General features: G+C 45.2%; 2 protein-coding genes across 15 annotated transcripts in view; one reads left to right on the plus strand and one right to left on the minus strand.

Moving 5' to 3' along the window:
• The window catches only part of Scn3b (sodium voltage-gated channel beta subunit 3), a 21,914-nt gene extending 2,423 nt beyond the window's left edge, over positions 1-19,491 (plus strand). For both annotated transcript variants that reach the window (XM_076924776.1, XM_076924777.1), the window contains exons 3-7: positions 5,779-5,942; positions 7,924-8,149; positions 10,913-11,051; positions 16,175-16,254; positions 16,595-19,491. In XM_076924776.1, the coding sequence (XP_076780891.1) occupies positions 5,779-5,942; positions 7,924-8,149; positions 10,913-11,051; positions 16,175-16,238 (593 nt within the window). In that variant the 3' untranslated portion in view covers positions 16,239-16,254; positions 16,595-19,491. The remainder of the gene's footprint in view (positions 1-5,778; positions 5,943-7,923; positions 8,150-10,912; positions 11,052-16,174; positions 16,255-16,594) is intronic.
• A 1,304-nt stretch (positions 19,492-20,795) lies between these two features.
• The window catches only part of Gramd1b (GRAM domain containing 1B), a 179,319-nt gene continuing 173,646 nt past the window's right edge, over positions 20,796-26,468 (minus strand). For all 13 annotated transcript variants that reach the window (XM_076924769.1, XM_076924764.1, XM_076924765.1 and 10 more), the window contains one exon: positions 20,796-26,066. In XM_076924769.1, the coding sequence (XP_076780884.1) occupies positions 25,977-26,066 (90 nt within the window). In that variant the 3' untranslated portion in view covers positions 20,796-25,976. The remainder of the gene's footprint in view (positions 26,067-26,468) is intronic.

The raw sequence follows: 26,468 nt of genomic DNA on the forward strand, positions 1-26,468 counted from the left end.
AGAGGAGTGAATGATACCAACCCCAAGGGTAAACTCCCCACAACCCATTCCCTAGAGTTTACACCAGACTTGGAGATGAAGCTGACATAAGGGGCTGCCAGGGAGCTCACCTGGCTTGAAGATCAAGGTTGTTATTTGCTCCAGGGAAACGCTAGGGCTGTGGGGCTTGAGAATGGTTAGTGTGGCAGGATCAGAGAAGATGTGGCAGAGGTTCAAGTTGTAGAGAAGGGTCTGCAGAGCATCTTTCTGAACTCTAAGTTCAGAAGCTTCCTTCCTGAATTCCAGAGGAAGCAGAGGGCAGTCTTGGCCTTTTCAGCCAAGGACCCACAAAGCTCTGTGTCTCAGTTCCATCTCTGTCCCACTACTTCATTTTTATTAGGTTAATATCCTCAGAATGCCTGATTAACATGAAGCTTGAATGCTGTCACAGATCTTATAGAACACGCCTTTCAGCTGACAACCCAACCATAATCGAATATTTACAGAATATTCCTAGAATATGCAGAAGGCCCGTACTTCCTCAAAAATCTTCGGGCCGACTAACTGTACAGGTCCCATCTATTCTTGCTCATTCCAAGATTTTGTAACCCAAACATTGGTTCACCAAGAGGGCTTCAGAATGCCTGGCTGCTTGTGTTAAGGGAAAGAGCCTCACTCGAAAATACAATTTTATTTTGTTTGCATGCAAGTCTAATATCCATTACTTCCTTTGGACACTATGACATGGCAGAGTGACATGAGTTATTTCCATTTTAGGCAGGAGAAGGTGAGTTCAGAAAGGCCAGAGGGTTTGATAGAGAGCTGCTATTTTTTCCTGTCTTGTTCTTCCAGCATCCCTTGTAGACACATGTGATGTTGGGTACCGCTGTCAGGTGGACATTAGTCCTAGAATTTTTCCTCTGAGCTTTCCTCTCATCCCCAACATCACCCCCTTTCCTAGGGGTTCATCTAACTTTTAGTTCCCTGTGCCTTCTCTACTTTTGCTCTACAAGGGTCCCTTGTATTGGGGGGAGTTTTCTTCTTCCCCTGGCAACCCCTTCTTGGTCTTTATTCCTCCAAGGCCCTGCTAATCTGATAGGCCAAATTGTTTCAGGATGTTAATATCTAAAAATAACTTTATTCATAACCATTCCTTGTGCATTATTTACATCGTAATTAAAGCCTTCATTATCTTACTGTAGAGGAAACATTCCAGGGAGAGGTCAGGAAGGGCAAAGAGAAGAAAAATCTGAAAGGAGCAGCAGAGTTGGTTCTATTGTTAAGGTATCACCTTTTCTCTCACGATTGTCTTCATCGTTACTGTAGGAATGAAGGTGCTTTACAAGGCCCGTGATGCAACCTGCAACATTCCAAGAGATTACAATTTATAGCCAGTGATGTGGCGTAACCTCTTCTTGATGGGAGGAGCAAGGAGGTCTTATGACAGAGTGGAAACAAATGGGGTGGGGAGACTTTGTGGCCATTTTGCAATGTGCTGCCCAGGGCTGCAGGAGCTGAGTTCTCCTGCCTGGATACTGGACTGTAGCCAGTAGAAGGTTCACAGTGGGTCTGCTCTCCAGTGATACTCTGAAGAGAGCAGCCCCATTCCATACACTGCCACACGACACCCACCGCCTTGAATGTGCAGTGTGTCTTCCCTCCTTCACTACAAACAAGTGATAGGGTGCCTCCTCTGCAGGCTGGTCTCTGTGTTCATGAGAATACAGACACCAACCTCCTTCCTCAACGTTGTTAAGCCAGCTCTGCTATCCCTGAGTAAAAAAGAACCTCTAATCTCACCACTGAACTGCTTTAGATTTTTAAAAATTGTTTCATATATATATATATATACATACATATACATATGTGTATATATATATGTATGTATGTGAGGGGTATGTGTACATGTGTGTTTCTGTGTGGAAGTAGATGTGCATGTGTAGGGGTCTCCTAGAGGCCAGAGGTGAGTGTTTGATCCCCTGGAACTGAAGTTACAGGTGGGTAATAAGAACATGGGTGCTGAGAACCAAATTCGGATCTTTTGCAAGAACAGCAATTACTCTTAACCACTGAGCCACCTCTTCAGTTGCCTAAAAACATCATTTATTTCTTTTGGAAGAGAGGAGAAAGTACATGCACCTGTGCACATATAAAGGTCAGAAGATAACTTGAGCAAGACGGATCTTTCTAACACATGGGCCCTGGGGGTTGAATTCAGGCTGTTCAGCTTGACTACGAGTGGCTTTATCTGCTGAGTTATCTTGCAGGCCCTGTCCCAGCCTCCTAATCATTCTTTCTGCCTTCACCTTTGAATCTGCTTCAACTGCCAATTTATTCTTCCCTTGGCATGCTGACCATGCAACATATTAGAAGTCAAAGCATTCAACTCTAAACACTGCAACGTTTCCTAGATAGTACTGAGTAAAAGGCAAAGTTCTGACCGTGACCTATCAGACCTGCCATGCCAGCGCCCTGACCTCCCTGTCTCATCTCTGTTTTCTATGTTGGCTGGTTTCCCACGTATTGTGATTCCTCAAATATGACAGGCACAGTTATTTGAACCCTAGAGTGGCTATTTTCTCTTGCTTGTCATGACTTCAACAAACATGCCTGTGGCAGCAGCTGCTGCTGTTGCCTCTTCTTCTCCTTCTCCTTCTTCCCTCTTCCCTCTTCTTCCTCCTCTTCCTTGTCCTCCTCTTCCTCCTCCTTGTCCTCCTCTTCCTCCTCCTTGTTCTCCTCATCCTCTTCTTTGTCCTCTTCCTCCTCCTCTTCCTCTTCCTCCTCTTCATCTTCTTCTTCTTCCTCCTCCTCCTTTCTCTCTCTCTCTCCCTCCCTTTCTCCCTCCCCCCCACAGTGACTTCCCAATGTCAGTGCACTCCTCTTAATGAAGCTAACCCTGTGAATAGGTTCCCATTCCCTCCCCCTTCCCCTCCACCCTCTCCTTCCCCCCTCCCCTCCCACCCTCCATCTCTCTCTCTCCACTACTGTTTTATTTTGTTCTGTTATCTACGTGTACCACTCTTTCATTGGAACTCAGGCTCCAAGAGAGCTGGAATGATTTCATTCTTGGCGCCAAGAACAGTGTGACTGACTATACAGTGGGTACTCAGTACATTTGCCAAACAAAGAAAAGGTAAACAACATTAGTAATGACAGCTATCCAAGGCAGAATCGTGTAAATTAATTCACAGGCTTCTCATGACCTATCTATTGGGTGTTTTACTTAAAAAACATGTTATTGAATAAACCAAGTCTCAGACAAGTTAGGTAATTAGACAAATACAGTCCTTAAGTTTCCAAATATCACTTTTCCTCTGTAACTGTAACTGTGCATTCCTTGGGATTTTCCTTCCAAGCCCGTGAGGCCATCCATATTGAACTGCTTTTTCTTTGTTGCCTTTCATTAAATATGGACATGGAGGATCTGTGTTACATGGAGTTCCTGCTACACAAACAGTTACACAGCAATATGATGCCATCTTTTTAGTTGCTTTGGAAGCAAATCTGTAATGTAAACTATGAGCTTACTACGGGCCCAAAGTGTTTCAAATCATTTCCCCTAAGATATGGACCCTTCTCCATTAATGACAAAACCAATCTTGTGTAGACTGCTGGACTGTAGACTGCTGGATAAGGCTAACCCACTTCTCTTGAAGGTTTAAAAGCCAAGTGGTTTTTCCCCCACTTAGAACTTTTAAAATTTTTACTTAAAATGCCAACAGGCTCTAAATTCCAAGTTTAAAATGGAAATGAAATATGTTGATTTTTAATTGAATCGAAACATAGTGTTAGCTTTTGACTCAAAGCTGAAACAATATAGCCTCCCTTGAAGCGCCAGCCTCTTCTCAGATGGGAAGGCTGAGCATCTGTAGCGAGCTAGCTTTTACATATTAGTGTGTATTGTTTTACCTTGGAGAATCCATGTTTATCATTCATTCATGAACAGAGGTATCAGAGGATCCTTCAAAGTCCCATACAAAGACCGCTGGTGGTTGTTATACTTTTGAAGCTTCCAAATAATTAGGTGTAAAACCTCTCATCAAATAGCTTTTTTTTTTTTTTTTTTGTATTTATGGAGAGCTGAAGCATCTGAAAATATATTTTATTTTTAATTTGTTATTTATTTTGAGACAAAGTCTCATATAATTTAGGCTGGCCTCAAATGCAATGAGTAGTGATGAAGACCGCGATCTTCTAATCCTCCTGCCTCAGTATGCTAAGGGCTGGGACTCCAGGATGTAATATCGCATCTGATTTTTCAATGTTGGAGCTTCATACACATTAGGCAAGCACTCTGAGCCTCAGCCCCAAACCAATATTTTTTATTAATTTGTTTACTGGACTACTGAATACAGGTTTGTACTCAGTAGCCCAGACTGTCCTCAAACTTGCAGTAATCCTGAATATTCTAAAGTTCGATTTGAGGGCACACACCTGCAATCCCATCTCTCGGAGAGTGAACCAGGATTGTGAGTTCAAGGTAAACTTGGGCTACACAGCGAGACCCTGTCTCAAATAAAATAAAATAAAATAATAAAAAATAATAAAAAATAAAAAAAAACAGAAAGAAAAAAAATAGATTAACCTTGTTAAATTGATTTTTATAACTTTAAAAATTGAGCATAATTGAATTTCTTTTCCATCTGCCAGGCTGAAATGTTTGAAGGCAAGCCTGTTCTGTGTCCAAGTTCAGCATCCCATGCTCCCCATTGCTCCTTACCAGGTCTTTTGGTCTAGTCTTCTCAGCCATGTTGGGTGTGTACTCCCTGAACAGCTTCCTTTTGTTAATTGCAACATGCCATCCAGATTTGTTCTGAACAATTTCAGAATTCCTCCTCCTTCCTTCTGCACACTGTGCATGCGTCCCACGTTTGTTCTTGTCTGGCTGGCATCAATGTCCTGCTTTTAATTCATTCTAAATTTGCCATCTGACATAGTCATCTTCGATCCTTGGACTTCCGAGTTTCTAGAGTTTCCAAAGTCCAAACCTCCATGTCGTGTGATGTGCCTGGCCATCCGACTCCTCCAGAATCTGAATCTTTTTCTCTCTTCTCTGCACAGAGCTTGCTCAAGCCTAAGTGGTCAGTTCACCATATTCCCACTGAGGTTGCATCATCCTCCTTGGGTCCTCAAACACAGATCTGACTCTGTCTCCCTTTTAGAGCATGAGAGCACTGACAGATCTTTCCAACACTGGTCTTTATTTGCCTTTCTGTCTCATGTCCCACCAGCCTTTTCTTCCTTTCCCTCAGCCCAAGCACAAGTAACTAAACTGCCTCTCTGGGAGAACTGGGTACCTTACTAACACAGCCCTTTGTGTGTTCTGGTTGATTCGGCAAAGAAATGTATTGTCTGCTGGGTTTATATATGCATCGAGAGCATGGCTAGTGTTCTGTTCATCTAGGATCTCTAATATAGCATCAGACCTGGCAAAGAATGGATTTCCATGCCTGCTGGGTGAATGTTCACGTGGGTGAACAGTTGATGGATGGAAGCGTGCAGGTCTCCCACTAGACTGCAAGGCTTTGGGGGTCAGGTCCAAGACTGTCCTGTTCCACATCTTCCTGGCTTCCAAATACTTCCAGTCAATGTTGAAGGACGTATCTCTGCACTCTCTTGCTCTGGGTTCATCCTGCTCATGCATACTCAAAGAGCCCCAGTAACAGCTGCACACATGGATCTCATTATTGTCAAGTGTGTATCAATGATTTATTTTTCTTCTCTGTCTTTCCTCCCTCCCTCCTCATTCCCCCATGCCTACGCTGGCTGTCCCCTTCTTGTCACCCATCCTCTCTCCAGTCAGAGTCTGCTTCCCTGTATGTGTGGAAGTACCCTCGGAGACAGAAGCCGTGCAGGGCAATCCCATGAAGCTGAGATGCATCTCCTGCATGAAGAGGGAGGAGGTGGAGGCCACCACCGTGGTGGAATGGTTCTACAGGCCTGAGGGCGGTAAAGATTTCCTTGTATGTCAAACTGTTGCCTCTGACCTTTCTTTTGCTGGTCTATGCTGCTGTGTGCCTGCTTCCTAACAGTTTGGGAGATGATGTCCTGACCTGCATTCATTCCTCTCCTGAACCCTAACATCTTCTCAGGAGATAACTGACAGCCCTATATTAACCCGGGGTCTTTGCAAGGTAGGCCACTTGGCCAGCTTTGAGCAGCCCTGGTTACAAGCAGAAAAGAGTTATAAGAGGTAAACATATTGAGAGAGCCTGTGTGGGCTAGGCACCCAGGTAAACCTTTCACGGGTACGTTCATCTTCTGCACAGTACTATGAAATGGATTTAATGAAACTGAAAGAAAGAAAGAACACAAGGCAGCTTTATGAAAAGTAGCACAGGTGAGTTCTTTCAACTGTCACAGTCCCAGTGAAGTAGGAGCAACTGGGGTGACCAATGCTTGTATTATCCACTATGCCCAGGACAGCCACCTCTGTAAGTAGATGTTTACCTTGTCCTTGTCCTGCTCTGTATCCCAGGTGGCCATGCTCCATTCTCCCGAGGATGAACCCTCAGTCTTCTCCTCTCAATGATCTAGACAGCAAGGGATTCACGCCTGGCAGGAGAAGAAGCCTTGCAGGCTCCGTGCCAGGGTCAGGGTCAGGGTCAACACTGGTTTGGTACAGTGCTCATGGGGCTGTGACTCGTTTAAATTGTTGTCAGGACTACCACTGATTCTGGAGTCAGGCCATCGGGTTCCATTCTTTTCTCCACAGTATTCAGCTTCATGCCCTTGGTCATATTTAACCTCTTGATGCTTCCGATTATTTTATTTTTCCTTTTAAGTTAGAATAAGAACAAAAACTTCATTATGGGATTGTTACCAAGAGTCACGAGCTCTGGTTTTTAAATGAACTTTAAATAGTCCTTGAAATATGATGTTTTTTTTAGAAAAAACTGAAACTAAAGAGTAACATTAAATTAGCAAAACAGTTCAGATTGATACATGCACGCTCGCTCGCGCGCGCACAGCCACGCACACACACACACACACACACACACACACGTTAGATTTGCACACAGTGATCTAACAGCAGATCCAAGGCTCTCTGTGCTGATTTATCTTCTTCTCCTGGGTCTCTTCCAGAATATTTAATGGAAATAACATGGTGAAAGTGACTTTCACCTGTTCGTCCTTTCCCCCTAGGTAGATTCATTTCTGATTCTAGGTTTTACGTGGCACTTGCATCTAAGTAGGCTCCAACCTGGTGCCAAGGCAAGGACCAACAATGATTTCTCTTAGAGTCTTAGAGACACACACTAGGGAAGGTGCAGTTCAGATTAATGCCCAATTTCTATGACTAGTGGAGACTAGATGAAAAAAGTGTTCTGTCAAAGAGTGTTTGAAAGGGAAGTTGGGAAGAACGGACTTTGGTTCTAAGTCTGCCCAAATCAAAAGCTCTGAGCATATCTCTCTGTGATGAGTTCTCGGCTCACTGGGCATACTTCGGCATCATGGATTCCCGCCTGAGGCCTGGCCTGGTTTTGCCACAATCAGAGAGTCAGGCTTTAAGCTCAGGGCTGTCAGGTATCATCCCTCTTAACATAGTTGGCTTGTTGGTTTCTATGTCCTACTCTCTTACTGGCTGCCTCATCCCATATCTCACAATCCTTTACCCTCTTCCTGTTTCTAGTCTTCTTTATGTATCAGCCACCCCCCATTCTTCTCCATGTCACTCCTTTTTATTCTCCCAGCATTCTCTCTGACTACTCTATGCTGCCTCACCCCTCTCCATGTCCACATGGCCAGCCATCTGTTTGCCTCTGCCTGCTTTGCTCTGTCTTCATTCTCTCCCATGGCTTCCTCTGTGCCTCTTTATCCCACCCCCATGCTCCGAGTCCTCTGCTAACACTGTCTCCTAGCTTTCCTGCCCATGATAACTTCTTCCACCCTGTCCCTCGCCAGCTCTCTTGCCACAATCTGCTTCCACCCCTCTCTCTGCAGATATACGAGTATAGAAATGGCCACCAGGAGGTGGAGAGTCCCTTCCAAGGTCGTCTGCAGTGGAACGGGAGCAAAGACCTGCAGGACGTATCCATCACAGTTCTCAATGTCACTCTGAATGACTCTGGCCTCTACACGTGCAATGTGTCCAGGGAGTTTGAATTTGAGGCACATAGGCCTTTTGTGAAGACCACGAGACTAATACCCCTGCGAGTCACTGAAGAGGGTAAGCCTGAGGCCTGTCGTCTCTTCAGCGTGGGTAGGGTGATGGACAATGGCTTCTCATACATGTAATCCTTACACAGCACACAATGCATGTAGACCTGCCTTCCTACATGGCCCACTTCCTATAACATGCCCCACCAGAATCCCTTTGCTGTGTCTCCCCTCAAAGCAGACAGGCCAAAACATGATATTGAGATGACTTCCCTGATCTCCTAGAGGAAAAGTGAATCCTCCATAAGGCCTACAGCCAATGACACCAACACATCTTTTTCTCTGGCCAGCACTGAATTCCTAATTTATATGTAGAAGTTGTCTCTTCTGCTCTTGCGAGCCACATTTTATCTCCGAATAAGTTGCTTTCAAAATTTAGCGAGCCTCAAGTCTTCTCGGGAGTTTGTCTGTCTGTCTGTCCATCTATCTGCACACACATGTGCTATGGCATGTGTGTGGTTCAGAGGACAACCGGTGGGAGTTGGTTCTTTCCTTCTCCTATGCGAGTAACAGGTTGAACTCAGCTCATCAGGTTTGGTGGCAGGTGCCTTAATTGATGATTTATCTTGCTGGCCCTTTCCCATCTGTAGTATCTCTACTTGTGTCTGTCCTCAGCCAGGAGTGGGAACAAGTTAATAGCTCCCGAGTCTTTAAGTTTCCAGACTCTTTTAGTTCATGGTTGGCAGGTGGGAAGTATTCTCAAAAACCTAATAATGTGTATTTCCCTCCTGATCTCAGTCCAGAATCATGGGGGATCCTCACAAAATGCTTTTTTGCTACTGTTAGACAAAGCAGTGTGGTTTGTAGCCCTGGCCAGTGCTTCCTCCCAAATCAGAGTGTGAACTCTGCCCTTTCTTGTGTTTCTGTACCACCATGCCATCCTCACACCCTCTTAGATGGTTATATTTCTAGCATACTCTTACTGGCTGGTGAGCAGGCAGTGGTGCAGGCCATAAAAACAGAAGTCGCTAAGCAGGGAAGTGGAGGGATGGTAACCTCTAGTCCACTGGCTGATTTAAAAAAAAAACCAAACATGTATCACTGTTATAAAATCTAGGAAGTGGCAGTTTCTGCGTTAAGGGGGATTCTCAAAGTGTAGAAGGCTCAGGCCCCCTGAAGGAAAACTTGTTGATCCACTTCCATGAGAGCTTGTGTCCCCTGGTAAGGAAGCAGGGAGGTTGACCAGTAAGCTTTCTGAGGTATAAATCCATTCACAGGTTCCATTACCGTCATTTGTTTATGTGCTCGCTCCTCCTCGGGGAAGGGAGCCTGGTGCTCTCTTGTATTCACCACCAGAAACTGTTGTCTGCTGCCTGCCCGACCATAGGCAGTGGCTTTGGCCTCCAGAGATGTTGGGGACACAGTCAGTGGGGAAGTATACATCGCTAAGCTAGCCGGCCTGCTTGTCACCAAAGCAGTCCTCAGGCAAGAAGAGAGGAGAAAACAAGCTCATAATTAGAATAATAGAGTTGCAGGGATTGGAGGGCTGGAAGGACTTGTAATAATAGTATTTAATCTATCTGCCTCCACACCAGCCTTGCAGGTCCAGTGACTTCATAGCTTGAGGTCCCATATGTGTTCATATGATTCCCCTTGAGAACATGGAAGATGTAGGTGTGGTGAGTGTTCTCCAAGGAGCTATGGGCTTGCTTAGGAACATGAAGTAGGCATGAGAAGCAGGAGCAGCATCCAGATCTTTTTATGATCCAGTTACCCCTCCCTACTGCATCTTTTCCTTCCACCCTGCCCCCACCCTAAGATTCTCTTTCTTTGCTTTTCGTTTTTGCCTCTGTCATAACTTGGCAGCCACCCTCACCCCCACCCCATATCACTCAGAGCTACACATGACAGATATTTGTTTGTCTTATTCCTGGGGCCCCAGGGAATCTGCCTGGTTCTCCCTGTTAGCTTTTTCCAGGCTTAGGCTGTCTGTCCTCAATCTAATACAGGAAGTGGTGGCCTCGTCTCCTAAGGGTGACAGAAATGTGGAGGGTACCTTCCACATTTACTACCTCGGAGCTCTTGCATCAAAATAGAGGTGGCACACATTTGCCAGGCCATGGCAAGCCCGGCAAAAGACCTGTGCGGCATGTTTTCAATGATCCTATGCTTCCAGCTTCACCCATGACTTCCAGCTCCCAGAGGAGAAAGAAAGCTGAATGTCTAAGTAGAGATGAGACAGCAGGCTGGCACTTCAAAAATATATTCTCGCAGTCAGTAGGAAAGAGGCACAGCACAGTACCCCTCCCCCTCCCCCTGGGAGTGATTTGACTGGCTGGATGAAACTGCACATGGATATGACAAATGCCACGTGGCATCCTGAGAGACGTTTCTCCTGGAGGGGCTTTTAGAAGAATCTAGGGTAATTCTCAGGAGGCTGAAAAGGAGGACAGGGTCTCAGGACAGAGGTGGCCAGGGGTGGGACATACAATGTAGGAAGAGGAGTCAGACTATGTAGATTCCTTTGATATTTTCATGAGTTCCTCTAGACTCAGTGCTTATCGGAGCTACACATAAAAACAGGCTCAGGCTGGAGAGATGGCTCAGTGGTTAGGAGCACGGGCTGCTCTTCCAGAGGTCATGAGTTCAATTCCTATTAACCACATAATGGCTCACCACCATCTATCTATAATAAGATCTGATGCCCTCTTCTGTCATGCAGGCACATGTGCGAATAGATCCCTCATATACATAAATAAATCTTTAGAAAGAAAGGAAAAGCAAGCTTCACGGGTCTGTGGGACACATGTACTCTCGTTTCTCCTCTTTGTAGCGGGAGAAGACTTCACGTCGGTGGTATCAGAAATCATGATGTACATCCTCCTGGTCTTCCTCACCCTGTGGCTGTTTATTGAGATGCTCTATTGCTACAGAAAGGTCTCTAAGGCTGAAGAGGCAGCCCAGGAAAATGCGTAAGTCCAAAGATGCATAAGTAACAACAGCTTACACACTCAGAACGCATGTGCTCTCAGAGGTGAGGTGTTACGCAATCTGTCGACTTTGTCTGCATTCCTCTTAATCTATAAAGAATACATTGTGATACCCATTTTAAAGATACAAGAGTTTTTCTAAGTAGTAGACTGTCATGGTTACTATTGCTATGAGGGAAAAAAAAATAACAAAAAGCAGCTGGGGGCAGGGAGGTTTCGCTTTGTTTATATGTCCAAATCACTGTTCATCATCAAAGAAAGTCAGGGCAGGAACTCAAGGGAAGAACCTCGAAGCAGGAACTAAAGCAGAGGCCACAGACTAACTTCTTATTGGCTTGTGACATATGGCTCACTTCAGATGGCCTACCCAGGGGCACCACCCATCCTCAGTGACCTGGGCCTTCTCACATCCGTCACCAGTCAAGAAAATGCCCCCACAGGCTTGCCCACAAGCCAATTTGGTGGGGGCATTTTTCTCCATTGAGCTTCCTTTTTCTAGCTTGTGTTGAGCTGACAAAGTAGCCAGCACAGAAACAAACTGAGATTTGAATTCAGGCCAGCTGTCTCTTGGCCTGCATTTTAAACCACCATGGAAAAGACCAGCAGCTGCCAAGGCAAGCCCCATAAAGTTATGCGGTATATCATAACCAGTTCGCAAATGTTGAATTGAGGCTGGCTCGCTGAAGACAAGCATGTTGACATGTTGAATGGAGAACCTGGGGATTGAGCCCAGGCCTTGTATTCTTAACATCTGTGCTCCTTCTGACATATTCAGTCTCTCAGTCTCAGTCTCTCTCTCTCTCTCTCTCTCTCTCTCTCTCTCTCTCTCTCTCTCTCTCTCTCTCCACCCTGGAGCGTATCAATCCACCTTATCAGTGCCATTTGTTAGCTAAAGAGTGCCACAAAACACACTCTTTTAAAACATGGTAGACATTGAATACCTCAAGCAGGGGATCTAATCCCTTAGCGCCTGGCCTCTGCCTTCCTGACATTTCCCAAAGACCTCTCACTTAAGAGTGAGTGCCTGAGAGAACTGCTGGGGTCTATAAGGACGAGGGGGCTAAAAAACCCTATTGGCCTGTTGTTTGGAGAGAAAAATGAGGACACATGAATAAAGTCCACAGACATCCAGGTAATACTGTTGAAGCAGTTAAAACCTAAAACACCTAGACCATTATTGCCTGGAAATTCTTGATAAAATTTAAAAATAACTCATTCTGTGATGAGAAACAGAGTAGGAAGTAAGACCCGTAGAAGAGTCAGAATCTCCAGAGAGCAGCAAAGGGTAGGTAGACCAGACAACAACCAGCTTTGAGAAAGGCCAAGGAACTTATCTATGCTGGCCTGACTCCAAGAAGAGACAGAAAAGATTCTTGGGAATAAGCTTGCTGTCGCTGTACTTGGGATTTGAATAGATTCGACCCACACGCTCAAGGAAACTTAAGACGAGAAATTCAATTCAAAGCTATAGCAATAAGAAGGGGAAAGGCATTCCAAAGGAGACTCCCTCTAGGCCAAGGCCTCACAACAAGACTCCCCCAGGCTAACTGTGGCTCCACCTGCTTCCCTAATCCCTTCCCAACTAGAACTAACAGAAGGAAGCAATAGAGCTGAGCGAGAGATGCTACAGGCAGCACTGTTAGGTCCCAGGAGACTCAAACACAGAAAGTATAAAAATAAAGCTTTTAGAAAGTAAGCTGTTTAAAATAATAAAAGTGGGGCTAGGATGTGGCTCCAGAGGAAAGCTTATGTCTTCCCTGTGAAAGGCCCCAGGTTTGATTCCTAGCACCTCACAAAGATGAACGAAATAAAATACTTAAAGAGGAGGAAGAGGAGGAGGAGGAGGAGAAGAGGAGAAAGAGGAGGAGGGAAGAGGAGGAAGAGGAGGAGGAGGAGGAAAGAGGAGGAAGAGGAGGAGGAGGAGGAAAAGACAGAACCAAAGAGCAAAGCAAAAGGCAATCAGAGTTGACAGAATAAAATATTTTTTTCTGGAAAAAAAAATTTAAAAGGCAATCAACTACTCACTGGATTAATTCAATGGAAGATTATGTCTTGGTGACCAGAAGATAAATTTGAAGAAGTTACATAGAATGTGCACAGATACAGAAAGGGTGACATGTAAGGAAGAAACAGAAAGAGGGAAATAAGGTGATCCACTACAGAAGACAGAATGAGAGGGAATTACCTGTCCTCAGAGGCAGGGGTGGGGCAGAAAGGAACAGCTTCTCTAAAGGAGCATAACATTTGTGGTCCTCGACTCAGGATCCGTCATCCTAAGAGTCTTTTACTTTACAATGATGTGGAAGCAATGTATGCTCAGCAGATAATTACTTCAGAGGTTGGATTTTGCTGTCTTCCCAGAATAGAAACACAGTTTGCTCTCCCCCGATGCTGGGCAGTCACTGTGAGCCTCCGCCTCCGGTCAGCAGGAGGCACCTTGTTGCTAAGGAAGCTTTGATGGTAGGTGAGGTAGGCAGGCGTTGTCATCATTTGTCAGGACATGGCCCCCTAACTTAAGGAGCATCTTATGTCCCGAGTAGGGTGAACACATAAATCTACACCAAGACACAAATTTCCTTTAAACAGATAAGTGGCAACTACTTGGTTGTCTACGTCACTATCATCTGGGAGGAAACTGGAAGAAATACTTATAATATCAGAAACATGAAACTGCCTCCTGTCCAACACTGTATTTGAAACTTTGGGTCCAAATACTAAGAAATATGTTCAGGGTTTTTTTTTTTTTTTTTTTTTTTTTTTTTTTTCTGTTGCTGTGATAAAATACTCTGACATAAGCAATGGACGAGTACACAGGTTTGTTTGGCTCTCGGTTCCAGGTTACGGTCCAGGAAAGTCAGCATGGTGGGAGCTTGAGAGGACTGGGTCCCGCAGTCAAGAACAGTCATCAGGGGATGTATGCATGCTTGGCTCATTTCCCTTCCCCTTTTCTACACCACAGGATCCCTGCCTAGGGAATGGTCCCACCGACAATGAAGATGGGTTGTCCTGCCTAGGTTAACGTAAATAAAACCATCCCTTACATGTTTAGAGGCTGACCTTAATCTAGATGATCCCTCACGTATATGCCCAGAGACATCCTAGGCATTGAACTGGCCATCACAAATACAAACAAAAGGATAAGATTTACAAAAAAAGGAAAATATATTAGCCATTACGTGCACCTGAAGTACCAGTATCTACATAAAATTTCCTTCAGCAGCCTAGTTAAGAATATTGTATGAGGTCATCAATGCAAATCCAACGTCAGTTGTGTATCACATAATATTCCTTTCAGTCACCGAGATCGTGTGTACCATAGTGGTCTCATAAAATCACAGCACCTGGTGAGAGCATAGTTTGTGCACTCACGAGTTATGACGTTCACACAAGGACAAGGACATATGATAAGACATTTCTCAAAAGGTGTCTCTGATGGGAGAGGAAAGTAACACTCTTCAAAGTATCAACTATGTCCCAGCCACAAATGGAGAAGCCCATTTAAATCCTTAAATTAGAAAAAAAAATTCATTAATTGCAATAAGGGCTGAGGAGATGGTTCAACGCTTACAAGCACTGGCTGCTCTTCCAGAGAACTCAGGTTCAATTCCCAGCACCTATATGGTGGCTCATAACCACCTATAACCCCAGTTCCAGGGTATCTAACACCCTCTTCTGACCTCCATGGGCACGAAGAACACATATGGTACACACACACACACACACACACGTTTGTACATATATATGCAGAAAAAACATCCATTATACACACAAAAAAAATACATCTTTAAAAAGTTTAATCGCAACAGTAATGACTGTTCACCAGTCCCTAGATAACAAGCATGTTATCTCTAAAGATAAAATTACAGAACCTTACTGAAAAACACAAGGAAAAACAGAAGGATAAAGTATGAAGCTTCACTCTTCCCAGCAGTTCTTGCCAAAAATAACCTCTACTGGGTTTCTCAGGGGATGTGATAAATTCATCAGAAAGGTCACACTGGAGCCAAGAGGCCAACAACTCTTTTAAAACAAAGCATAGCTTGATTATTTTAGGCTTTGCAAAGCTACACAGGACTTCTGTCACAGCATTCCTCCGGGTCTTTCTGTTTACAAAATTCTAAACAGGTAAATACAGCCTGTGGGTCAGAAAGTTTGCCTACCACTGACCTATACATCAGTTCAAAGAGAAAGCAGTGTGTCTGGAACATGTTTGTTGGTGGTTGGATGTGTTTCATGAGCCATGAACACTGCCTATAAGGATATCAGAGAATTGCTTCTCTGTCATTGGGCTAAGGTTGAGTGTAGAGCGAGCAGAGAAAAGTTTATGATACTAAAATTAGATCACCCATCTCTCTAATAAATTCACACCGAAATAAATTGGGGGTAAAATTTAAAAGTAGAATGTAAAACTTGTAAGTTGCAATAAAGTAGTAGAAAAAAAATATTATGTATACATAGAGAAAATTCTCTTCTTGTAGTTGAATAAGAATTTCTATTTAAAGCATCATGTTTTAAAGAAAAAAAATTCTTAAATACCAAAAGTACAAATCAAAGATGGAAAAAAAAAAGATAATTTTCACTACATTATATGTAAAACATCAATTGTTCTTGTTTAAAAAAAAGCTATAGGAAAACATTAACAACAGATTGGGACAAATTTTCCAAATATGAAACAAAAAAATCAAATATTTCAGAAAAAAACCCCAAGAAAACAAATCATGAGATTATAGAAGTAGAAAGAAAACAAAACAGCTTACAAACATAAGAAGAAGCCCAACCTCACCAGTAACTGGAAGATGGAAGTTAAAGCAACTTTGAAACACAAATTCATCCCTATTTGGTTTAGTCAAAATGTCAGCCTTCATCCTGAAGATGATGAGAAGAGCCAGGTACTGCTCCTGGAAGTATTCATATGCAATTCAGGAAGAGGATATCACTATACCTGCTGAGGCTAATTGTATGTTTGTCTTGGGAAGCCCAACCAGAAGGAATTACAGAGGCTTATTAATTATTATAGGCAGCCTTGTCCCTGTTCACATGCCTTTCCTACACTCACCAATGACTACTAAGGCACTGCCTCTTTTCCTCTCCCATACCCTCTGCAGGTCTGACTACCTTGCTATCCCTTCAGAGAACAAGGAGAACTCTGTGGTACCTGTGGAAGAATAATGTGGTGTGACTTGAGGTGATGTACAGGCATTTGGGAGGGTAATAAGGTGGATGTGGATGGCATGTCATACAAATGTTGTTTGGCATCTACAATGGAAGTGACTTTCAAATTGGTCTTTTCTACTCTACGAAGCAAACCTGTCCTTCGGGTACTTTAAGTTAATGGTCAAATCACAATGGCCCCCATTAAGTCAAAACCATCAGAAGTTGAATTACTTTGGCCTGAATACTGAGCAATCTAACCCCCTCACTCATGGTAACAAAGGCATAGTAATTCTCTCATTCCCTGATTGGTCTATATGTGTTTGGGAAGGGTTGCACTGGGCATTCTCAATGACTTCTTCTATTGTTGGTAGGTGATCTGAGTGCTGAGGAACTTGATATCCCCAGGTCAGTGATGCCAGCAATATCAGGAAGTGCCCCAGGTGTCCCAACACATCCATCTTTCTATTCATCAACCACCTACCCAACTGTGAAATTCTGACCTGACTTCCAAGCACTATCAGAACTCTACACATCTTGGCCTTGCCTGAACTGAAGAGCCAACATCTCTACATGGACTAAACCTCACTCTGTCCTTGCTTCCAACCAAGTAGCTCCCAGGTCAACTAGAGTTGTCCCCCTATGCTCCAAATGACTTTAGATAAGTACTGAAGAGTAGTATTCTGTGCCCTAACTGTCTGCAATTGGGTTGTTCTCCACTGCAGCAAAAGGATGGATGGATATTAGAAGCCCTGATTAGTTTGTCTTTTAAAGCCAAAGCGTGCCGTGCACTTTGATTCATTGAAGTCAGTTTTTTTTTTCCTGTCTCTCAGAGCACCAGATAGCAGCATGCCCCTAAAGTTTCCAGGGACATCTTCTGTGTGCACTGGAACGTATTCTGGAGCTCAGTGTTTCGAGGCTATGTCTCCATAATCTCGAAGGCTTGGAGCAAACCCAGAACTTCCAAGAAGCCAAGGAAGGATCCAGGACAATTTCAGGAGGTCTTGAAATCGATGTAACACACTCCTGATGTCGGAAACCTGGATGAGTGACCTTTCTGGACTGAAATTCCTCAGTTCTTCATTTCTCAGTGTCTGTGGATCAGTATTAGTCCTTGTTTTACAGGCAGCAGCTAAGACTCACATAAGGCTAAACAGGACATTTAGGGAATTAAACTGGACTAGAGATGAGTTTCCTGCTGCCAACCTCACACTCCCTGAGATGAAAGATGCTTTTTGAGGACCCTGACATGCAGGATAGCAGAAGAATGCCATTTGTCCAGCAGAGGCTAACTATGATAGATTCGAGGAACTGGAAACCAGGTAAGAAAACACAGACAGCACAGGATAGACTTAAGAATTCCACACAAAGATTTGTGAATCCTCTAGGAGAGATGGCACCTGAGGGCGATATCTGTATGACAAAAGCTGGTTTTCGTCTGAAATGGACAACGAACAAAGAGACAAAGATGGGTGTGTAGCTTCTAAATACCTCACCTGTAGATGTCGTGTTTGGGTATTTGGTGTCTGTAAAGTCCCCCACTCCTACCCTCATCCCCACCCACCAAGAGAGCAGGGAACCAGTGACGAGATGCTTAGACAATATCTCTTTTTAATGACTGACTGTTCTAAGTGCAATATTCTTTAGCCCCTACAGATAGCAAGGGCAGGATGCCTTACGGTATATAAAAAGATGAAAGTGAGACTGTGTACGAGTCCTCAACTCTGGGGAGATCTATAAGAAAGACCGTTCTCCACCCCTTCCAGGGTTTATACGACAAGCTCACTTTTTACCCCCACCATTTCCTTCTTGGTGGATGCTAGACACAACGCTTCGAGAGTCCCACCCCACTCTTTTTTATCTGGTTTGTTTGTACACGGTGGTTTATCTAGAATCACAATTGCGTTTCCTTATGGGAGATCATGAGGATAACCTAGAAGGTATGGCCCTCACCAGGCAACTTAAAATCTTCTCCATCTCCATTTCTTCCCATATTTCTACTTAGAATCCCACACCAGATGTGTGCAGCGGCTCTGGAGCCTTTCCTGGTGTGCTATTGATTACTAAAGGGCTTAGAGGAGTTCTCAAGGGCTATAATCCTCTAGAGACCCCATTGTTTGTCTTGGTGCTGGGTATTTGCTGTGACTGATTCTCAATAATTTACTGAAGGTCAAACTAAGCTGAGTCTAGTTTTCCCTTTCTTACTGCCTAACAGCTGTGAACTTGGTTACTCAGTTGGTCCTGAAAGCATCTTGCCCTGTTGACTTGGACTGTCCGCTAGATGTTGGAACGAGCCCCAACCCCTAAGTGGAAATTCTCAATGCTTGCTATCTCAGGCTTTACTTTCAATCTGTTTACATATTATTCCTTGGTTTCTTCACCCTCGATTAATTGCATTACCCAAGCTTTCTTTTGAGTTTCTGGGTTTGTTCTTGACATCAGAATAGAATCGCAAGTAGAAAGGGAAGTTTTCAGAGCAAGATTATGCCAGAGAAAGACAGTGGTGAGCTTAAAAGGGGGCGGGGCTAAGGTGCTAGCCCAATAGATAAAATGCTTGCCACCCAAGCGTCAGAGTTTCAGTGTGATCTTCAGAACCCAAGTGAACAGCCAGACGTTATGGGCACACATCGGTCATCCCAGAGCTGGGGTGGGCAGAGAGAGGAAGCGCTGAGCCTCACTAACCAACTCACCTAGCCTAACTTACTTACTTGGCAAGCTCCAGGAAGAGTGAGAGACCCTGTCGCAGAAAGCAAAAATCCAACAAGGTGGATCGTGCCTGAGGAATGACACCCAAGGTTGACTTCCGGCCTCCACATATTCATGCACACAAGTGAAGGCCCATATGCATATTTACGTAAGGATGTGCATGCGTGCAAGTGTGCATGCACACACACACACACACGCACACAGAGAGACAGACAGACAGACAGACAGACAGACAGACAGACAGACAGAGAGCTTCCTCTCACTTGTTTTATAAAGGGGAAAGCCCTGGTTCTGTGAATTCACTCAGTCACTGCAAATGTATGTAACCAGGGCCTTGGCATGCCCGCACATCATTCGGATCATTTAATCACATTGTTCAACACTCTTGTGTCGAGCACTAGGTTAGGTAGGCTCTAGCTAGATCCCTTGATCTTAGGTCTGTAAAAATGTGCAAGCATGTGTGTGCACTCGTGCGTGTGCACGCGCACGTGTGTACGCTCGTGCGCAGGGACATGGTTCCAATAAAGTCTCTCTGTTCATGTCAATAAAGTATCTCTGAAGACCACTTGCTCTGGGTTTGCTGTGCTTACAACGTGTGGCTGCTGCCCACCTCTGGTTTCCATCCAGCACACAATCTGCCCTACTTCCCGCTGGACCCAGGAAACTAACCTTAAAGAAAAAAAGTGCTAAAAACAAACAAACAAACAAACAAAAAACTAAAGCTAAACTTGCCAGATGTGCGATCCAGCCTTTCACTCCTTCCTTTTCTCCTCTACACAAACACAAAAGAACACAAGAGAAATGCTCTCTTGTCTAGTATCACACACTTCCTAACCAGGTGGGGAGATGCTAACAGCTGGAAAGATCAGTAGGGAAGACTCAGGTGACTTTCACTTCAGGGAACATAAAGGCAAAGCTGTCTTCCAGTATCTAGCTTCCGAAAAGGGCCAAGATCCCCTAAAGGGAACATGAGACAGTGAGGATTTAGTTCTCCACAATTGTTGTGTATCTGGGGAGAGGTGGAGACAAGGGTTTCCCTTCGGCCAGACCCTTGGGTCTTCCCTATGAGTAACCCTGGTAGTCCTGGAACTCACTCTGTACACCAAGCTAGCCTCGAACTCAGAGATCTACTTGCCTCTCAAGTGCTGTGTGTAAAGACGCACCACCACACCCAGCTCCTAGCTTCATGCTGACTAAGACTAAAACTCAGGCTGCAAAGATGGCTTAGTGGTTAAGGGTGCTTGTAGCTCTTCCAGAAGACCCCAGTTTAGTTCCCAGGACCCATGTCACATGGACCCTAACCACCTGTAACTCTAGCTCCAGTAGATCTGATACCCCCCCCCTTTTTTTTTTTGGCCAGTGAAGTCATCTATACTCGAAAAGCACACAGACATGAACATATATATGCACATAATTTAAAGTCTGTTGAAAAATATTTCAAGATTAAAATTATTGTAGTATGACTCCAGCTGCCACTTTCCGAAATATACACTCACTTTACCAGACTATCCCAAAGCACTGAAATGGGTGTGTACTCATGTATGACAGACAAAGCCCTCCCTCCTTCCCTCCCTCCCTAAGGCTCTTGAAACATTAAAGGAATAGGAAGACCTCAGGAGGATGAGGAAGACTGCTGTATGCTGTCTGGCCATTGATCACGATTACACAGAAACTGTTTGAGACCCGAACAAGACTGGGCCTTTCATTCCACCATGGATGGGGTAGGAGCTCATGAGGCCCTACTCCCGTCTGAGGATCTACTGGGGAGAGGCATTTTCTTTAGTGATGTAGCCACTGAGAAGTTAACTAACTTCAGTAAGCAGTCCCTCTACCCATGGTCATACAAGCGACCTGATTAAATCCAGTGAGTTTAAAAAAAAAAAAAAAAAAAAAAAAAAGACAGCAGGGTAGGAGATGGAACATCCATAGCTGAGAGGGGGATTAAAAGAGGGTAGTGGAGGTAGGTCCAATGTGTGATAAACCTGTATAAGTTTGTCAAAAATAAGAAATAATGAACAGGAGTTAAATAAAAAAAAAATTAAAATTCAAAACCCCAATAAAAAACTCAGCCATTGCCTTTAACCGTGCTGCCTCTCTTCCTGAGACAGAGGCCTGTGTAGGCCACACTTCAGTATGCTCATGCCTTCGGGACTTGTTGTGAGCATATCTAAGGATACCAGAAAGGCTGGGAATGAAGAATACCGACGGAGCACACAAATAAGCACACACACCATTTATTATTCGTTATTCAATACTTTTTTTTTTCCTTTAATTCATACTGGACTTCCATGGCTCTAGCTACTTTACATAAAGATTTGGCTGGATAGCCTTGTATGTTTCTAGGTACTAGCAATAAGTTTTTGGACCTTGCGCACAGCGCCAGGCAAAGTACAGTTATAGATCGAAATGCAGATGACCAAACAACTCAACTGCAACCAACCTGTGTTCTTTCCCACTTGTGGCCCAGCGCAGGTGTTGGGTGCTGCTCCCTCTGCCTCACCCGACTCCATCCCATGTCGGGATTATCCAGGGGGGCCACTATGGCCTCTGATCCATCCCTCCCCACCTCAGAGTGTAGGTTGAGTGGGGTCGGGGAAAGCACCATGGGTTTGGGAAGATGGTCTGGTCCATGCAGAGAGTGGTCTGGCCCTAGAGTGCAAGGTAGGGAGATGTGGGGTGCCACACATTCTTGTTGGCAAAAGTGACTGTTTTACTGTGCAGTCTCTGCAACACACTACAGAAGCCCGGGAGGGCCAAGTCCCCAGACAGTCTGATGTCCTGCCTGGAGTTAGGGCCGCCATTTTGCTTCTGTGGTGTCTTATTGTATGGAGTGAAGGCAAAGAGGACCAAGGGGCAGAGATGGCAACATCCATTAAGCATTCACATGCTGGGGGAGATGGTCTGGCATCAGCAAATCTTGGCAGGTAAGTGCTTCTCATCGGCAGCCAAGGCTCCAATCTGGGCTCCCAGGCCTGCTGAGGGACCTCTCCAAGTCACATGACACCCCCCCCCCCCCCAGCTGTTGCAGGGCACATCAGAACAGGGAGCTGGCTGAGCCCATCGCAATGGCTGGAGCAGGAGTGAGGTAAGAAGGCTGGGCAGAGAGGTGGGAGAGGGAGCTCTCTGCACCTGTGCAAATTCCTGCTTCCTATCAGGAATGTGGGGATGTTGAAAGACTGTCTTCCAGAAAACACTCCTCTGGGATCCAAATGCATCTTCTGGAAGAAGACTTGGAGATGGAAGGGAGGGGTGGGGCCAGCCTGGTGGAGGATGGGGAGGTGAGGGGGGGTGGACAAGGGTCCAGGATGGCAAAGGAAAAACGGGAATGATTGCCCCATAGCTTAGAGATGGGGATGCGGTTGGGGGGGGGGAGAGGGGGGGGGAGAGGGAGGGATGGAGTCTTGGAGTGGGTAAGCAGAGTCCAGGTGTGTAGGAAGGGCCATCACAGCCCTGCCACCTGGGGGGGAAGAGAGAAGATTGCTATTTCTCCTTGGCCCTAATGACAAGGGCTGACTTTGGCTGCCCTGCAGAGCTAAGGAAGTGGGGTGGGATGGCACAGAAAGGACCCTTCTGGGAGCACAAATAGTCCAGAAACAGTCTTTCCCCTTGCCAGTCATTTCCCCAACGCCTCATCCTACAGATGCTGTCTATGAGAATAATGGGCCAGTCCCAGCATAGGCGAGGGGCTATGGACGAGTAGAGAGTCCACCTGTGGGCAAACTGCTCTTGAGGTCCCCTGGTGCTCCTCACTCCTTGATGCCAGTTGCCCTCACACCAGCCAAGCATCTTAGCAAGGCTTTCAGAATTTATTCAAATTGCTGCGACAGCGGGGGTTCGGCTGAGACAAACAGACGTTCTAGAACTGGGAATGGCTTCTTCCCACTGTCTCCTCTGTCAGTGAGGAGTATGGAGAGTAGAAAGGATTCACAGTGCCTGGAGATGGAAGATGGGCTCAGTCCAAAAGGATACTGGTCTTGCTGTTATCTTCAAAGCATAAACCAATTCCGTGTAAAACTAGGCCAAAGAAGGAGGGGCTCTTATACTCAGGCTAAACAAGATTATCTGTGCCACTGGAAGCCCCTAGACCTCCTAGCCAAGAACAAAGTTCATCCGCCCTGGCAGGACATCTCTGGTCTAACATCCAAATCAGATCAAACCTAGATCCCACATTAAAGGCCATTTATTTCAGCTCTCTCCTGTTACACTTAGATCCTGAAGCTCGGTTGTCGGGAACTTATCCAAAGCCACACGACCTTTCCAGTAACGTGGTCAGGGACTCAAGCCCAAATCTCTCATAGTCCAGTAAAAAGCAGTCAAATATCTTGCCACACAAATCCTTACAGAAAGATCAAACTATATGTACATCTGCAATAAATGAACAAAACCTGCCAGCCGGAAGAAGTTACCAAAGGCCAGCTAACTTCCGTGCCGTCCTGCAGACAGCTAGCTGCTCGCCAGGCCATTGCCCAGGGCTCTTACTTTGGCTGTAGGGTTGAATCCCCACTTCTTTCACAAAGTATGCACGAAGGGGAGGAAAGATTTGGTTTGAGAATTAACTGATATGTTGGTTTCTTTCAGGTTTAAAAACCCAAGCTAACGCTAAGACAGAAGGAACTCACAAGAAAGCCATCATTCTCGGGGGCTATTGTTTATGCGCACATTATCATCTGGGTTCACCAGAAAACAGGAGGCTTTCTCTGACAAATTAGGTGCTCTCCTCCCCTAGATGATACTGCAGGCCAAAGAACAGCAATTCTCAATGGTTGGGGTTGCTTCTGTTACTTGAGTTTGTCCCTCCCACTCCCACCCCACCCCCAATGAACACTTTTGAAATCATTTAAAAAGATCCATGGCTACCTTAACAATTAAACTGAAGTAAATAACTACATATGCAATCAATCTGAGTATTTCCAATTTTGCTTTCCAAAAACTTTCTGGGAATGCTTCTGGCTTCTGGCTATTCCAAGAAGAAATGGTCTAGCACCATGGACCATCCTCCCTTCTTTGACTCGGGGCTCATGGGTCTTGACTGTCACCAGCATCTCTCAAAACAACCAAGTGGTCTTTTGGACCTTGAACAAATGAAGGAACAAATGAAGCCATTCCTCACCCCTGCTTTCCCAGAAGAGTGTTAGCAGAGCTGACTACCAATGGGACGGGAGCCTTCTCCTCCCTCCATCAGAAGATGATCCAGAGATACAGCCTATTTTTTTTTTTTTTTTTTTTTTTGATTTTGCTCTTCAAGAAATACCAACACCTATTTCTCCAGGGCACTGGAACATCAATGACTTTCTTTCACTGCCCAAAATGGAATGTTCAGATAATTCTAGAGGAGAAAGTAACTTTTCTCTGATGTAGCTAATCGGCGCCATCTTGCTTCCTTTGTACTGATGATCTGGGAAATCCAGGTTTCCTTCTTCAGAAGCCTGGGAGAAGCAGCAAGCATAAAGAAGCTTTTCTGCCAACCCAGCAGCAATCTTTACTACCACAGATCTCCAAGAGCTCTGCCAGAGGCTGGCAGGATTCCTTGAGCCATCAGATGGGAGAGAAGTAGATGCTTGTAAGAGAGAGTGATGAATCTGCCCAGAAGGACCTCTTGAGATCAGATAAAACCTGAGTTCTGATGGGCTGACATTAAGAAGGCCCTGGATGGTTCAAGTTCCCAACATAGCATCTGCTTTTTATTTCTGGGTGGCTTTCTAACCTACCAGGGCCAAAGACTATAAAGAAATTTATACACATACTTTCAGAAATCCACTACCAAACCTGAGAAACTTAGAACTGAGGTGGCCTCTGTGGTGGGGGCCAGGTTCCATTTGGCCTTTTCATGACCAAATGCAAGCATCTATGCCAAATCCTCCCTCTAGCTACATACAGTGGCACAGAGTTGCCTCTATTGCTAATGATGGTTCCTTACCAAGACTTAAGGATGCTGTCAGCCCTCTAAGTGGCTTGGCTACTATGCTCACTACTTACACAGGATCTTGGGCAAGCCCTGCAATCCATGTTTCTAGATCATTCTCTGTCTCCCAAAGCCCAGAGGGACGAGGATACCCTGACTTATCCGGGACATCAAACTCACAGGTCAAAGAGAAAGAGTTAGAGCCACAGACCTGACTTGCTTCCACTAAGAGAGGTTGTTGTTTTGTTTTTGAAACAAGGTCAAAAAGGCTCCACCCTGGCTAAGAAACAATGTGCTCTTAGGGCACACAGAAACAATAGGATTTTAGGCACTAAAAAGTGACCCTTCCCCCAGATCCAGCCTGGGAGAAGACCAGAGAGAAAGGGAGTGGGAGACTTGGGAAATTCTCAGCCCTTGTGGGGTCCACAACCTACTCAGGTTAGAAGAAGGTGTGTAGGGGGGGGTGGCTGAGGAAGAATTCCCTTTAGATGCCAGAGCTCAGGAGCCTGCAGCCCCACAGCCCAGGCCCACAAATGCAGCTTCTGTCACCTGGCTTTCAGTGTTATCCTAACCGATGGCCTCCTGGGGGACTTTGAATGGGGCTCCTGCCTGCTCCATTCTTCCTGTTCCCAAGGGAAGGCCTGGGGAAGCACTGGGTGGGGTGGGGGTGGGGAGTGGGGAGAACAGGTTCTCTTTTATTCTAGAGACAAATTAAAAGGGGATTAGGAAATGAAGCACCTTAAGCAATGCCCTCTTGAAATGACACTGAAGACCACAAAGGTCTTCACAGGCATAAACTTTGGCTTAGCCACATTTCCCTTCTAAGGGCCAAGAATGGCCAGCGAGGGAAGGAATGAGGAACAAAAAAAAAATGGGGGGAGGAGGAGGATCAGGGGAAGTTGGTGCTGAGAGGTGGTCCCTGCCCTCCTCAGTCCCTCCACAGAGGAGGGAAAACGCTGCTCTGGCCGGCACAGGGGGCGGGAGTTCCCGCTCCTTCTCCCTGGTACATAGGTATTATCTCTTTTTTTAAAATCTGTATATAATATATATTTATATTCTGTATATATATATATATATTTATATATATTTATAGGGTCTATGTACATGTATTGCACAGGCCTCTTGTAGCCACCCCTGGTCCTGCCTTGTCAATGATAGCGGTTCCTCTTCTCGTCGCTCTCAGCTGTGTAGTCTCGAGACCTGATACCGTTCTGAAGGTTGATAAGCGAGTCCTTCATCTGTAAGACAGTGCTCTCAGTGAGTCTCCACAAAGCTGCAGCGGCCTCTCCCATCTGCGACCCATCCCTGACCACACAGAGCCTGCAGAGGATAAGTCTATAAAGCACGGGAGTCCAGCACTTGGGAGGCAGAGGCAGGCGGATTTCTGAGTTCGAGACCAGCCTGGTCTACAGAGTGAGTTCCAGGACAGCCAGGACTACACAGAGAAACCTTGTGAGGGGGAGCACGGGAGGTTCTCAGGACCCTTAGTCTAAGATAGAAAGGGGTCAGCCTGTCCAGCACTGGAAACCCCTCGGGCTTAGTTATTTGTGACTTTCATATCAGCAGATTACATGCATCCAGTTGCTCTAAGGAGCCACCTTGAATTATGGCTTACTTGGCCTTTATTCTGAATATACTTT

Source organism: Arvicanthis niloticus, chromosome 26 (genome assembly GCF_011762505.2).
Source record: "Arvicanthis niloticus isolate mArvNil1 chromosome 26, mArvNil1.pat.X, whole genome shotgun sequence".
Lineage (NCBI taxonomy): Eukaryota > Metazoa > Chordata > Mammalia > Rodentia > Muridae > Arvicanthis > Arvicanthis niloticus.